General features: G+C 45.9%; 1 protein-coding gene across 32 annotated transcripts in view; it reads left to right on the forward strand.

Annotated features, from left to right (window-relative positions):
* Window positions 1–14,313, forward strand: part of rbfox3a (RNA binding fox-1 homolog 3a) — a 1,900,245-nt gene that overhangs the window by 1,715,898 nt on the left and 170,034 nt on the right. For all 32 annotated transcript variants that reach the window (XR_011936209.1, XR_011936210.1, XR_011936211.1 and 29 more), the window contains one exon: window positions 4,907–5,155. Coding sequence is in view for 25 of the 32 variants with exons in the window: in XM_072483360.1 (XP_072339461.1) it covers window positions 4,907–5,155 (249 nt within the window). In the remaining 7 variants the exon portion in view is untranslated. The remainder of the gene's footprint in view (window positions 1–4,906; window positions 5,156–14,313) is intronic.

The raw sequence follows: 14,313 nt of genomic DNA on the forward strand, positions 1-14,313 counted from the left end.
GGGACACTGAGGAGGTCGGGGTGGGGGCCGCTGTCGGGCAAGTCGGAGGAGGTGCGCGCAGGAGCTGGAGGCGGGCCCAAGCAAGGGGAGGGCTGATCGGCGGGGGGGCACTTTGCCCCCAACTAGGCTGATCACCTGGATTGTTCGGGGGCTAAATGGGCCGGTAAAGAGGGTACGTGTGTTCGCGCACCTGAGGGGACTGAAGGCGGACGTGGTATTGCTGCAGGAGATGCACCTTAGAGTAGTGGACCAGGTCAGGTTGAGGAAAGGCAGGGTTAGTCAGGTTTTCCACTCGGGGCTGGATACAAAGACTAGAGGGGTTGCGATCTTGGTTAACAAACGGGTGACATTTGAGGTGGGAAGAATAGTCTCGGATGTGGGAGGTCGATATATCATGGTTAGTGGCAAGCTGCAGGGGATGAAGGTAGTGCTGGTCAATGTATATGCGCCAAATTGGGATGACGGGGATTTTATAAAGAGTGTGCTAGGGAAGATTCCGGACCTGGATTCGCACAAGCTGATTATGGGAGGGGATTTTAATACGGTTATTGATCCTGGCCTGGACCGATCATGCCCGAGAATGGGCAAGGTGCCAGCAATGGCAAAGGAGCTGAAAGGGTTCATAGAGCAGATGGGGGGGGGGGGGTGGATCCATGGAGATTTAGGCAGCCGAGGGCAAAGGAATTTTCTTTTTACTCTCACGTACATAAGGTGTACTCCCGGATTGATTTCATTGTCTTGGGTAGGGTCCGACTGGCTGGGGTGGGGGACACGAGGTACTCGGCGATCACAATCTCGGACCATGCTCCGCACTGGCTGGACCTACAGGTGAGTATGGATAGCAGGCAGCGCCCGCAATGAAGGTTGGATGTAGGGCTGTTGGCGGACGAAGCGGTTTGCGAGAGGCTGAGGAAGTGCATGCTGAATTACCTGCAGGTAAATGATACTGGGGAGGTCTCAGCAGCGGTGGTCTGGGAAGCGCTGAAGGCAGTGGTGAGAAGAGAGCTGATCTCGATCCGGGCTCACAGGGACAGGACGGATAAGGCAGAAATGGACTGACTGGTAAAAGAGATTCTACGGGTTGATAGGAGGTATGCGGAGGCTCCAGAGGCAGGGCTTTTAAGGGAACGCCGGAGGCAGCAGGTGGAATTTGGTTTGTTAACCACAGGGAGGGCAGTGGAACAGCTCAGAAAGGCGAAAGGGGCAGTTTACGAGCACGGTGAGAAGGCCAGCTGGATGCTTGTACAGCAGCTCAGAAAGAGGGAGGCAGCTAGAGAAATAGGGAAAGTTATTGACGGAGTTGGGAACTTAGTTGGGGACTCGGCAGGGGTGAGCAAGGCCTTTCGGGACTTTTATAGCAGGTTGTATAGGTCGGAACCCCCTGCAGGGCCGGAGGGGATGAGGCACTTCTTGGAGGGGCTGACTTTCCCGAAGGTGGATGGGGAACTGGTAGAAGGGCTGGGGGCCCCGATCGGGCTGGAGGAGATAGTGGAGGGTTTGAAGGCCATGCAGTCGGGTAAGGCCCCGGGACCGGACGGGTACCCAGTCGAGTTCTATAAAAAGTTCTCCGGAATATTGGGGCCGGTGCTGATGAAGGTCTTTAACGAGGCTAAGGAAAGAGGGGTTCTGCCCCAGACGATGTCACAGGCCATGATCTCGCTCATCCTGAAACGGGACAAGGACCCGGAGCTATGTGGGTCTTACAAGCCGAATTCCTTGTTGAACGTAGATGCCAAACCTCTGGCCAAAGTTCTGTCCTCCAGGGTTGAGGACTGTGTACCGGATGGTATTGTGGAGGATCAGACGGGGTCCGTGAAGGGTAGGCATCTGTAAGAAGGCTGTTAAACGTGATCATGATGCCCCCGGAAGGTAGGGAGGTTGAGGTAGTGTCGGGATGGATGCGGAGAAAGCCTTTGACCGGGTTGAGTGGGATTATTTATGGGAGGTGCTGGAGCAGTTCGGTTTTGGGAGGGGCTTTATTGACTGGGTCAGGCCCCCTCTCCCCACTGCTGTTTGCGCTGGTGATAGAGCCGCTGGCAATTGCTCTGAGGGCCTCAAGGGGCTAGAAGGGGCTGGACCGGGGGGTGGGTGGAGCACAGGGTCTCGCTGTATGCGGATGACCTTCTGTTGTATGTCTCAGACCCAATGGAGGGGATGGAAGAAATTATGTGAATTTTAGGGGAATTTGGCCGGTTTACGGGCAAGAGCGAGATGTTTGTGGTCCAGGGGAGGGGTCAGGCGAGGCGACTGGGGGAATTGCCATTCAGAGTGGTAGGGGACAGTTTCAGGTACCTGGGTATCCTAGTGACAAGGGATTGGGACAGGCTACATAAATTGAACTTGGCCCAGCTGGTGGAGCAGATGAAGGAGGATTTCCAGAGATGGGATGCGCTTCCGTTGTCTCTGGCGGGCAGAGTTCAATCGGTAAAAATGACTGTCCTCCCGAGATTCCTATTCGTTTTCCAATGCCTCCCCATCTTCATCCCGCGGTCCTTTTTTCAGCGGATCAATAAAATTATTGTGGGCTTTGTGTGGGGGGGGCAAGTCCCCGCAAGTGAGGATGGTAATGCTCGAGCGGAGTCGGGGGGATGGTGGGCTGGCACTGCCGAATTTCAGCAATTATTACTGGGCGGCTAATATAGCCATGGTGAGGAGGTGGCTGGGGGGGGGGGGGGGGGGGGGGGGGGAGTCGGCATGGGTGCGTATGGAGGCTTCTTGTAAGGGCACAAGTCTGGGGGCACTGGTAACAGCGCCTCTGCTGTTCCCGCTGGCGCGATACTCCACCAGTCCAGTGGTGGTGGCAGCCCTCAGAGTCTGGGGGCAGTGGAGGAGACATGCGGGAGCAGAGAGGGCATCGGTATGGTCCCCAATCTGTGATAACCACCGGTTTGCCCCAGGGAGGATGGAGGAGGGGTTCCGAATTTGGCGGAGAGCGGGTATTGAGAGGATGGGGGACTTGTTTATAGAGGGGAGCTTTCCGAGTATGAGGGCGCTGGAGGAGAAGTTTGCATTGGCGGGGGTAATGAATTTTGGTATCTGCAGGTGCGGGACTTTCTGCGTAGACAGGTACCAACCTTCCCACTCCTGACGCTAAGGGGGATTCAGGATAGGGTGGTTTCTAGAGGATGGATAGGAGAGGGGAGCGTCTCGGACATATATAAAGAGCTTATGGGTTCAGAGGAGACACGGACTGAGGAGCTGAAGCAAAAGTGGGAGGAGGTGCTGGGGGGAGAGATAGAGGAGGGCCTTCAGGCGGACGTGTTGGGTAGGGTCAACGCGACCGCAATATGTGCCAGGCTCAGCCTGATCCAATTTAAGGTTGTGCACCTGGCTCACATGACAGTGGCCCGGATGAGCAGATTCTTTGGGGTGGAGGATAGGTGTGCAAAGTGGGGGGGTGGGGGGGGGGGGGGGGGGGGGCAAAGAACCATGTCCACATGTTCTGGGCATGCCCAAAACTGAGGGGATTTTGGCAGGGGTTTGTCAACGTCATGTCCAAGGTATTAAATACAAGGGTGGCAATGAGTCCAGAGATGGCGATTTTCGGGGTGTCGCAGGATCCGGGAATCCAGGAGGAGAAAGAGGCAGATGTTCTGGCCTTTGCTTCCCTGGTAGCCCGGAGGCGGATATTACTAGCATGGAGGGACTCGAAGCCCCCGAAGTTGGAGACCTGGCTATCGGACATGGCTAGCTTTCTCTGCTTGGAGAAAATTAAGTTTGCCTTGAGCGGGTCTCTCTTAGGGTTCGACCGGAGGTGGCAACCGTTCGTCGACTTCTTCGCAGAGAATTAATCGTCAGCAGAAGTGGGGGGGGGGGGGGGGGGTTAGGCTAGCATATATTAGGGGGTAAGTAATGGTGAGACCTGTGGGAGAGGGAGGCGGTATTTGCACTATGTTAATATTTTCCTTGTTATGTACATTGTTGATTTTGTTGCTGTTACAAGGCCAAAGAAATACCTCAATAAAATGTTTATTAAAAAAAATTTTAAACACCCATTATTGTCAGCCATCCCTACAATGTTTCTCAGGGCTGTCAGTTTGGAAATATTTGAGTTAATGTTTGCATTTGAGTGCCTCAACATATGCCAGAAAACATATCAAAACACAGCCAGCTTTTAATACCGGACTGTGTAGAGGATAATAGTTATATTTAAAATTATCACTCTGAGCAATTGGATGGAGGAGCATTAAAAGAAAATGAGGTACTTCAGAAGGATACCTTCTTGACAACCCCCTGTACACGGACCGCAATGACAAAGCATGTGGAATGATTGGCAGTGTGATAAAACAGCTCTGCTTGAAATGGTACGAGCTCTTGTTCTCTTTATGTGAAGAGTCTTGAATGACTGATCCCTGTCGGTGGGAAACTGAGGGGTTGTTATCAGAATATTCGGCTGGTTCTCTGATTTAACCTATCAATGCAACAGCTGGAAATGCTGACAAAACTGCAGTACTCAATCACAGGCTATAATCAAGTATTTATCAATTAATTGATCTCTGGTATTTTCCCAAGTGATGCAATTGCGATCTGCTGAATTGCTATGTGTGGTAATGGTATGTTTTACAAAGCAGCATTATTTTAAAAGAGGACTGCACATCAGTTGCTATAATCATTTTGAGAACAATGCGTACACATATTTTGGTAATTATTAAACTCTAACCAGCTTGGGATAATGAGAGCTTGTGTGACTTCAGCCCCTGAGAGATTCCACGAACATTTTTTGTTTCTGTCCTCACTTGGGAATTGAGTGCTTTGGAATATTGCATTTGATTCCTACCTAAAGTTCACTGCGAATGTCTCTTTGCAAAATAAGATGATGAATTATAAATCTTCTTCTACGGATTATATTAAACAAGCTTAAAACGGATTTAACTCTGGTGCTGACAAACGTTATCATTTGTTTCAGGGTAACCAAGAAGCGACAGCCCCTCCGGAAGCGATGGCGCAACCCTATCCCCCTGCCCAGTACTCCGCACCACAGAACGGAATCCCAGCTGAATACGCTCCAGCACACCCGCACGCTACTCAGGACTATGCTGGACAGACCACGGTACCCGAGCACGCCATGACGATTTACACACCAACACAGACGCATTCCGACCAGCCATGCACTGATGCAAACACACAATCCTTAACGGGCACATCCACAGTACCGGTAAGTGAACAATTGGCAATTACAAAACTGCATTATGTTTGGCTAATGAGCAGCAGAGGAGTAGGGAGCAAAGATGCCTGTTTGAAGAAAATTACGGTTTATTTTGAAACAAAGAAAAATTCCCTCTCTTAGAGAGGTGTTAATACTATTACAACCCTCTTACATCTCTGTTACTGGAGATAAATTGAAGAAAGATCAGAAGGTAGTAGTGATCTGTAGTAGTGAACTTGGTCAGGTTTAGGATTATATCTATAGATGCCCACGCTGCAAGAGTGTGAAAGGTGATGGAGGCCAGGCACATCTCCCATGTTGGCTTTGTGCTTCAGTATCATGGCAAGGTAACTGGAACTTCTACTTGGAGTTAACTTATGCTGTTGTGGCCCTCGGAGTGCTTGGCAATGTCGCGTGGTACCAGTTGGTAAACCATCTGCATTCTCCAGCATGCTGAATGCGCTCACGCACTAAAAATAACCCTGCCCTGGCACTGATACGAAAATGGCTGGTGCAGCCTGATGCCGAAAAGCAATATCTGGAGGCACAAGTTCCAATCTTGCCACAACAGCAGAGGAATTAAAACTCAATGGTGCGGGTAACTTTGGAATAAAAAGTTGGTATCAACGATGGGGACCGTGAAACTAATCAGTTTGTTCTAAGAACTCATTTGGTTCACAAATGTTTTTCAGGCATGGAAATATGCTGTCATCACCTGGTGTGGCCTACATGTGACTCCAGACCCAAAAGCTTCTGAAATGGCCAAATTACTGAGTTGTACTCAAGACGGTGGCTCAGCATCACTTTCACAAGGGCAGTTAGAGATGGGCAATAAATGCTGACCTTTCCAGTAATACCCAGATCCAATCAATTTAATCAAAATGCAATTTTCATATCTTTTCTTTATTCTTTCATGAGATGTGGGCACTGCTGGCTGGGCCAGCATTTACTGCCCATCCCTAATTGCCCTTTGAACTGAGTAGCTTGCTAGGCCATTTCCGAGGACTGTTAAGAGTCAATCAAATTGCCGTGGGTCTGGAGTCACGTCTAGGCCAGACCAGGTAAGGATGGCCAATTTGCTTCCCCAATGGGCATTAGATTTTTTGGAACAATCAATGATAGTTGTTCTGGTCACCATTACGGAGTATAGCTTGATATTTCCAGAATTATTGAAATTAAGTTCTACCAGCTGCTGTGGTTGTACTTGAACCCCCATCCCCAAAGAATTAACTGAAATATGTGCAGGTTAGATGTAATGGCCACGCTAAATTGTCCCTTAGTGTCCAAAGGTTAGGTGGGGTTACTTTTTACTACAACCAGTGTGGAGACAGTGGCGTAGTGGTATTGTCACTGCATTAGAAATCCAGAGATGCTGGGAAATGCTCTGGGAACCAGGGTTCAAATCCCACCACAGCTGATGGTGAAATTTGAATTGAATAAAAATTTTAAATTATAAGTCTGTTGATTGTTGTAAAAACCCATCTGGTTCCCTTGGGAAGGTAATCTGCTGTCCTTATCTGGTCTAGCCTACATGTGACTCCAGATTCACAGCAATCCCTCCTCAAGGGCAATTAGGTTTGGGCAACAAATATAGGGACAGTCCCATAAACGAAAAAAAGAACAGAGAGCTTTGATTGAATGCAGAGATTTCATGGGACCTGACCTGACTTGGTGAGGTTTTCACATGTGTAGTTGTATTTCATTCTTGACTGATCTCATCATATTATTATTTATCTCATCGTAACAGTGATGAGATAAATAATAATAACGATCAAAATAAATAATTATTAGCCTGTTCTTTTTTTCCAGCGTCTCTGTATTTACTACTAATAGGAGTTTGGAATTTAGTCAATAGCTGATATTTATTTATTAACATTATCACTGCATTTGCCAGCTCACTAAATTCATCTATTTTGCAATTAAATAATAAGAATGATTTATACTTCTTGGGTAGGAAGATTCTATATCCATTAAGAAAGGATCTCAGAGGATCTGGGGCGGCACGGTGGCACAATGGCTAGCACTGCTGCCTCACCACGCCAGGGACCCAGGTTCAATTCCGACATTGGGTGACTGTGGTGGCATTTGCACGTCCTCCCTGTGTCTGTGTGGGTTTTCACCAGGTGCTCCGGTTTCCTCCCACCGTCCACAGATGCACAGGTTAGTTCGATTTGCCATGCTAAATTGCCCCATAGTGTCCAAAGGTTAGGTGAAGTTATGGGGCTACAGGGATAGAGCTGGGAGTGGGCCTAGGTGGGGTGCTCTTTTAGACGACGGGTGTAGATTCGATAGGCCAAATGGCCTCGTTCTGCGCTGTCATGATTCTATGATAGCCCTTTTAGTTGCTACACTCTTAACTATGTTGGACATATTAGGGATTTGTTCCTAAAGTAGTCATAACATTTAATAGGTCAGATAAAGAACAGTTTGGCAGAAATAAACTTTGGCAGATTTTCATAACAAATTTAACTTGATACTTTTGTTGCGAAAAACTCCCTGAATTTCTGCCAATGAATTCATCACAAATTGAATAGATTTGACTATCAAACCATTCCTGCAGTGCTGTGAGGGCATTTCGGAAAATGTGACTCTCTGCAAATAATTTCAATTATAGGCAATGTATCTTATTGTCTATCAGCAGCAAAAGTAGTGTTCGGTACATGCTTATTATGGAACAAAAGAAATTATTGCATCTTAGAAAGTTCAGTGTGGAAGAAAGCCATTTGGCCATCAGACCAATTGTCAGTGCTAGCTTTACATTAGATTTATCGACTTGAATTGCTTCCCTGCCTTGTTATAACTTTTTGTGTCTCGGTATTTAAATAATTCTCCCTAAAATATAGTGTTTGATTCAGCTTCTATAATAGCTTGAGCTAATGCATTCCATATTCTTAAATTCCTACACTTACAAATTCCAATGTGCTGGAAACATCATGGGGGGGGTAGCATGGGAGATATGGGGGGAGGGGCTCTGGCATTCCCTTGCACTGTTTTAACATAATTTGTCCCTGAAAAATTCCCCTCAGAAAGTTGTGATTGACAGGCTTGACTTCCCATCAGGTCAAAAGCACTCCAAAGTAGGCCATAGGGCCACATAAACCCGATCTCTGAAGCCTAGGGGCCGGGCCCCTGATCCTGGGGGACGGTGGGGAGGGGGGGGGGGGGGGGGGGGTGGATTTCCAACATGGAAGTGTCTGATCCCAGGCAGTGAGGATGAGGTCTGATGGTGAGTGAGCCTGGGGTCAAAATGAAGCACTCTTGCTCCCTCTGGCCCACATGGAATGCTGAGAAGGCGGTGACCTTCTGCCCGAGGCTCTTCTCGCCTCATGCAGCTGCTGGCTTTCCTCAACTCCAGGGAAACCTGTTTCATTGTCAGCGTTACCCCACTAGGAAGGTTAAATCCAACTGCAATGTTCCGAGGGAAGAATGGGTGAGCCACATTAAGTGGGGTTAAAAAATTAAATGTAGTGCAGCCCAGGACTGGTTTCACCACCCCATACATCCCCAATCGCCAGTGGTGGGGTTGGGAGCAGAGAAGAAGTGACATGGTTTTTAAAAAATAAACAGAAAATGCTGGACAATCTCAGCAGGTCTGACAGCATTTTAAACACATGGATTAACAAGCCCACTCGGACCATTCCTGTATCTCCTGCAAGCTGGTTTCAGGGTGGTATGGGTAAAGATCTTTGCTTGCTTTGGATAGAGAACTGAAAGGAGGCAACACTAATAGTTTTAAATTCTTGACAGAAGACAAGAGTCTGCTACTGCTGGAAATTGGTATATGTCAATTTGATGTGTAGTGGAACCTTAAAATGGATAGATAGTGATATTACACCAGTCTCTCCTGTCAATACTATTAAATTAAGATTGACCTAACTGTCAAATTTCCTTTAAAGATGACAATTGTTTGTTAATAATACCCCAATCAATGCCTCCCATTCGTAATCTTCCAACAACTAGTGCACTCAACAGAAATGAACCTAGAAAGTGGAATTATTCATATTCCCATGTACTACCATCAGTATTAAACTGCACATGTTATATTCAAGTAATTTAGTACATTAAAATTGCTAGCAAAGCATGTGTCTTTCATCACTGTTTGGTGGCTGAAGGGATATAAGCAATAAAGTGGAGAAAATGTCTCAACCCAAAAATAGGTGTATGTAGTTCTTTCACCGAGAATTGATTTCTTGGCAGCTTGTTAAAGTACAGAGAACAATTTAGGATGCAAACGTGACAAACTCAGAGCGGCAAACAAAAATTGGTGCAAACTTGATAACAAAGGAAATGTCACAAACTGCGAACAAAGCAGTTCCTCGCCTTAAAGGAATGGCAGGATTTAATGTGGTCCATAAGAAAGGTTTGGAAAAAATACTGCTGTCGGATGGAAACTTTAATGAATTTTCAATTTTGTAAGGGCAGTGGAGAACACATCCACTTGCTCCTTGGATTTTGGTGAGGTTTTTATTGAAAATAATTTGGTGATTAAAAACAGAAACCTCATTTAATGTGGCAAAGTGGGCCAGATTGTCCTGCGATGGCACTCTCTGTTTGATAGACATACATTTGCTTGTAAACTTTCGATTGGGTTTCTCAGACCAAGCTGCTGTCAGCAGGACATCCAAAAGGGTGCACTGCCCTCTACAGGAAATCTGGGATCGATCAATGTAAACAGGGCAAACAACTGTGTATCTTCCTAAGCAATCAGTTTGAAGACCCATTTATGACAGGGGTTTCCAACCTATGGACCATGACCCCCCCAGTAGGGTCACAGGATGGGCAATTGGGGCTGTGAGCCCTCTGTCCTCAGTTGCAGAAATGGCGAGTCTGGAGTGGAAATATATTGGACAGCCCTCAGATTGGCTCCCAGGTCCCTTGACTGGTCTGCGTACAATCGTTTTCTTGCCTTGGTCTGGTGGGCATGGCCTAATGAAATCAGTTCTGAGGCCCAGCCACTGCCTCCAATAGAACCCGCAAAATGGTAGATGAAAAAAAAATTACTGCCTGTTCTCCAACCCTCACACCCTGCCCTCAAAGCCCTACCTCTTTGCCCCCTCCCTCATTGCATCAACTTGCTTGTTCTCAGAACTCTCTCCCTCATTCAACTTCTCCTCCCCCCACCCCCCCCCCCCACCCCCCACTTCCACACTGCTCTAGCCCCCTCTCTCTTAGCTACCCCATCCCTACTCTTACAACCTCACCCCTCCCCCACTTTCTCAGAGCCCTAGCCCACCTCCACCCCTACTCTCAGTCTGGGCCCACGGCAGGTTTCAAGTTTCAAAATGGGGTCAGGATGGGAAAACGTTTGGAAATCAGTGATTTATGAATAACACAGAGTCTGACACGGAATTACATTTGTATTGAATTCAATGTCGAAGCAGACACAGAAAACTTGTAATAATAGATAGAGATAAATGAGATTGGAAAGAAGAAGAAAAATCTTCATAATTAAAAGCTGCAGGAATGTGGTTTCACACTTGTAAAAATTAATTTTCAGTGCCAAAGAGGTTGTTTGTAAGTAACTAAGACTTCTATTGATGTTAAAAAGATACTTATACTGCACTAGACAAATCCTATTTTTTTTGTGGTGAATTTAATCTGCACCTAAAATGTCTGTACAATAACTTCATGCCATACATGTGAATGGGGAACCAGTTGGCAAGTTGCCATTTTCATGCTGTTTATGACAGAGTGCTGTATCTCGGTCAGCACCTCCCGAATTTTTACCTCCTGAATGTGCAGTCCAACTTGCACATAAATTATGGAGAGCTGTGTTGGTCTCATTGTTATTTTCATAGAAATAACACATTATGACAGAGATATACTCCTATTTAAAAGCTTGAATATTTTAAAAATAAAGGAGAGCTCAAAATCTTGTGCAGTGTCGCATTTTTATTAAAATGGAACGTCAGCTGTTCATAACTTTGATTTTCCTTTTGTCAACTCTGATTCCTGCTTGCAATGTATGAATCTCTGAATGCAGAACTTGACTGATAGCACAAAGGAGGACGATGGGTTAAAATCTGCTCGTGCTGGATATCCACCACACACTGTTAGAAACCCCAAAAGGGCCAATTCATACATTGCAGTCAACATCGAAAAACCAAGCTACACTACATGAGAGAGGTGGTAGCCGTATTGATCAGGAGCTTTCCTCTCGACCTCCATCCCACTAACATCCAGTACGCTGAGGATTCGGGGCCCAGAGTAGGTCATGGTTGTAATGCTGTCTGTCTGTCTTCAGCAGCACAGCTGTAACCTTGCTGTATTTTGGGGATCTTTCCTCCCCTTGTTACCCCGGATTATTTCAATTGCAGTAGTTTAGATCACTTTTGTGGGCAAGTCACAAATGCCTGAACCTTAGGGCATGTCCATCCCAGACTTGAGATCTAGATAGCCTCCAGAAATATAACCAGGAAAACAAAGAAGAAAACTCCATTTGTTAATTCTTATTTCATATCTCTGGGCTAGTCCTGTACATTGTTTAAATAGAGCAACAAACTGTGTTTTAAGTTTAAAACCATGAAGTAAATTTAAAGAAAAAACAAGCACACAATATATTTAAACTAGAATTCCTTCCACATAATTCCTCAAGTGAAAAAGTATTAAAAGGATCCCAATTCTAACCGCTAATATCATCATTTGTAAAAGATGATTGAGGTTATGCTGTGTTTCTTTTCTTCAATGTCTTACCACCTTAGAAGCTTGTATTAATCTTAACCATCTCCCTCAGGAGTTTCAATTGACCAGGCTCCTTCTCAGATTTTCAACTTGATTCCCCCGTTTCAAAGTTTTATCAGATCTCAGGAAGAGTGTTGCTGGGGTTTCCTGGAGTTTGAATAATTAATCAGGAACATGTTTTAAAAACGCACTTTCAATCAAATACAAGCTGAACCAATCACAGAAAATTGTTTTTGAGTTATTCCTGTCTCAATCCAGAGACTGACTAAACTTGAAACGTGGCCACGGTTTGCGATGTCGCTTGATTTTTTAAAATAATTTTTTGTATATGAATTTAAAAGGAACAGCCACCACGCCAGATGTGGGCAAAGCACTAAGTGCTGAATTTTTATGTCCCTGACCCTGATCAGGGCTTTTGTTTGGGGGGCGGGGGGCGGTGTTATGAATGGTCAAAAAGTTACTAAATGTTACAGGGACCCAAAAAGCCTGAATTCTCCCACATGCTGTGGAGTTTTAACTCCAGTGTCTATATGGTGGCATAGCTCGTTCTCCGCCTGGATACCAGCCTGATTGACAGATTTGGCCTTCAGTCAGAAGAGTCGGCACCTGGGTTAATCTCGGAGAGGGGAAGAGTCGATGGGGGAGGGGGAAGGTTAAATCAGTCGAGTGGGCTGCCAATCCCTGGGGCCCAGTGTGAAAGGCTGTGCGAGGAGGAATTTGAAGGCTTGGGAATGGGGGATATGGAAGCCAGGAGTGGGGGCCAAGGTTCAATGCCTAGTGAAGAATTGTGGCAGGATATCGAAGGCCTGTTGGAGGTTGGGACTGAAGGCCTCAATGTCAGTGAGGATATGCCCAATCATCATCCCAACTTGGAAATATATCGCCTTTCCTTCACTGTCGTTGGGGCAAACTCCTGGAACTCTCTCCCTATCAGCACAGTGGATGTGTCTACACCTCAGGGACTGGAGCGGTTCAAGAAGGCAACTCACTACCACCTTCTAAAGAGCAACAATGGATAGGCAATAAATGCTGGTCTAACCAGCGACGCACACATCCTGTAAATTAATTTTTAAATATCTGGAAATTGAGGGTGGCACGTGACACAGTGGATAGCATTGCTGCCTACGGCGCTGAGGACCCAGGTTGGAACCCCCACTGTCCGTGTGAAATTTGCACATTCTCCCCGTGCCTGCGTGGGTTTCACCCCCACAACCCAAAGATGTGCAGGATAGGTGGATTGGCGACGCTAAATTGTCCCTTAATTGGGAAAAAAATAAATAATTGGGTACACTAAATTTATAAAAACAAATCTAGAAATTGGCAAGTAACAAACCAATTTTACTCTTTAAGAAAATGCTGTATAGTTACTTTTAATTTGTTCCTTCGTCACTGCAAAATGCAACAATTTTCCCTCAATATTAGTAACAAGTTATTATTTGATCTGAAAAAACAATCTAAAACCATGATGAAAGATGGTCCTGTGACCAACATCTTGTAGTTCCTTGCAGCTCAATGTTCCCTTTAGATTTTCTTTGTAGTGGGGGTGTTATTAACTCCTCTGAGCACTACGTTATTTGGCCATGGCCGGCTTTCAAAGCTGTGATTTACATGATTGCAAAAAGTTCCCCCAAAGAGTGAGGAAGTTGTTGGTGACCTGTTTATTTCAATGTGTGCTGCATTCCACATTGCTGTGTAGTCAAGCACGCTATGGATGCAGAAGTAATGGGAACATTAGCCAGAAAGCACAATAATTTAATAAAGCTTTAAGGAACCTGTTGAGCATACTAACTTGCTGTATTTGCACAAACTGGGTGTGATGGTAAGCAGAATCTCAAATAATGTAATCCATCTGTGAGATGCTCAATTAGAAGTTTTAACAAGGTTTATGATTTTTAAGAGCCTACTTCCACCTGGGAAGCTTTTTCAGTTGCCGTTTTAAACTTTTAGAAATGTAGAAGTGAATCGGACGCTAAACTCAGCCTGGTCAGCATTCAGTATCTCCACCCCACGTCCCCTCATTCCCCCTGCCACCAACCCCACTCCCAGCAACCAATTTCTAGCGTGGGGCCAGGTAGTGCAGGGACAGGGGTACACAGTAGAACTGCACTTCATAGAAAAGGAGGATGGACTCCTATGAAGATTAGGATGTGAATCCCTGTCAATCAACGGAGGCTTTAGAGCATGGCACTGGCACCATTTTATTTCCTCCAAAATCACCTTTAAAAAATTCAAAACAAGTGGCCGAGAGATTTCTTCGCTGTAAAGTGGTGGCATTTACAATCCGTCATGTTAAATAAATTTGCCCAGTCACTGAAAATCTGAATGTTAAACCTTTGTTCTTCATTTCAATTGATCGGGAGCTAATTACATCCTGTCAGCACGGTTTCTTCTCATTTAAGACATTTATTTTTTTTTAGCATTTCTCCTTTGGAAAAGAAAAAAAGCACAAAAGGGTTTTTCAAGGCTAAAAACCCGTTACGTTGATT

Source organism: Scyliorhinus torazame, chromosome 18, assembly GCF_047496885.1.
Source record: "Scyliorhinus torazame isolate Kashiwa2021f chromosome 18, sScyTor2.1, whole genome shotgun sequence".
NCBI classification, from domain to species: domain Eukaryota; kingdom Metazoa; phylum Chordata; class Chondrichthyes; order Carcharhiniformes; family Scyliorhinidae; genus Scyliorhinus; species Scyliorhinus torazame.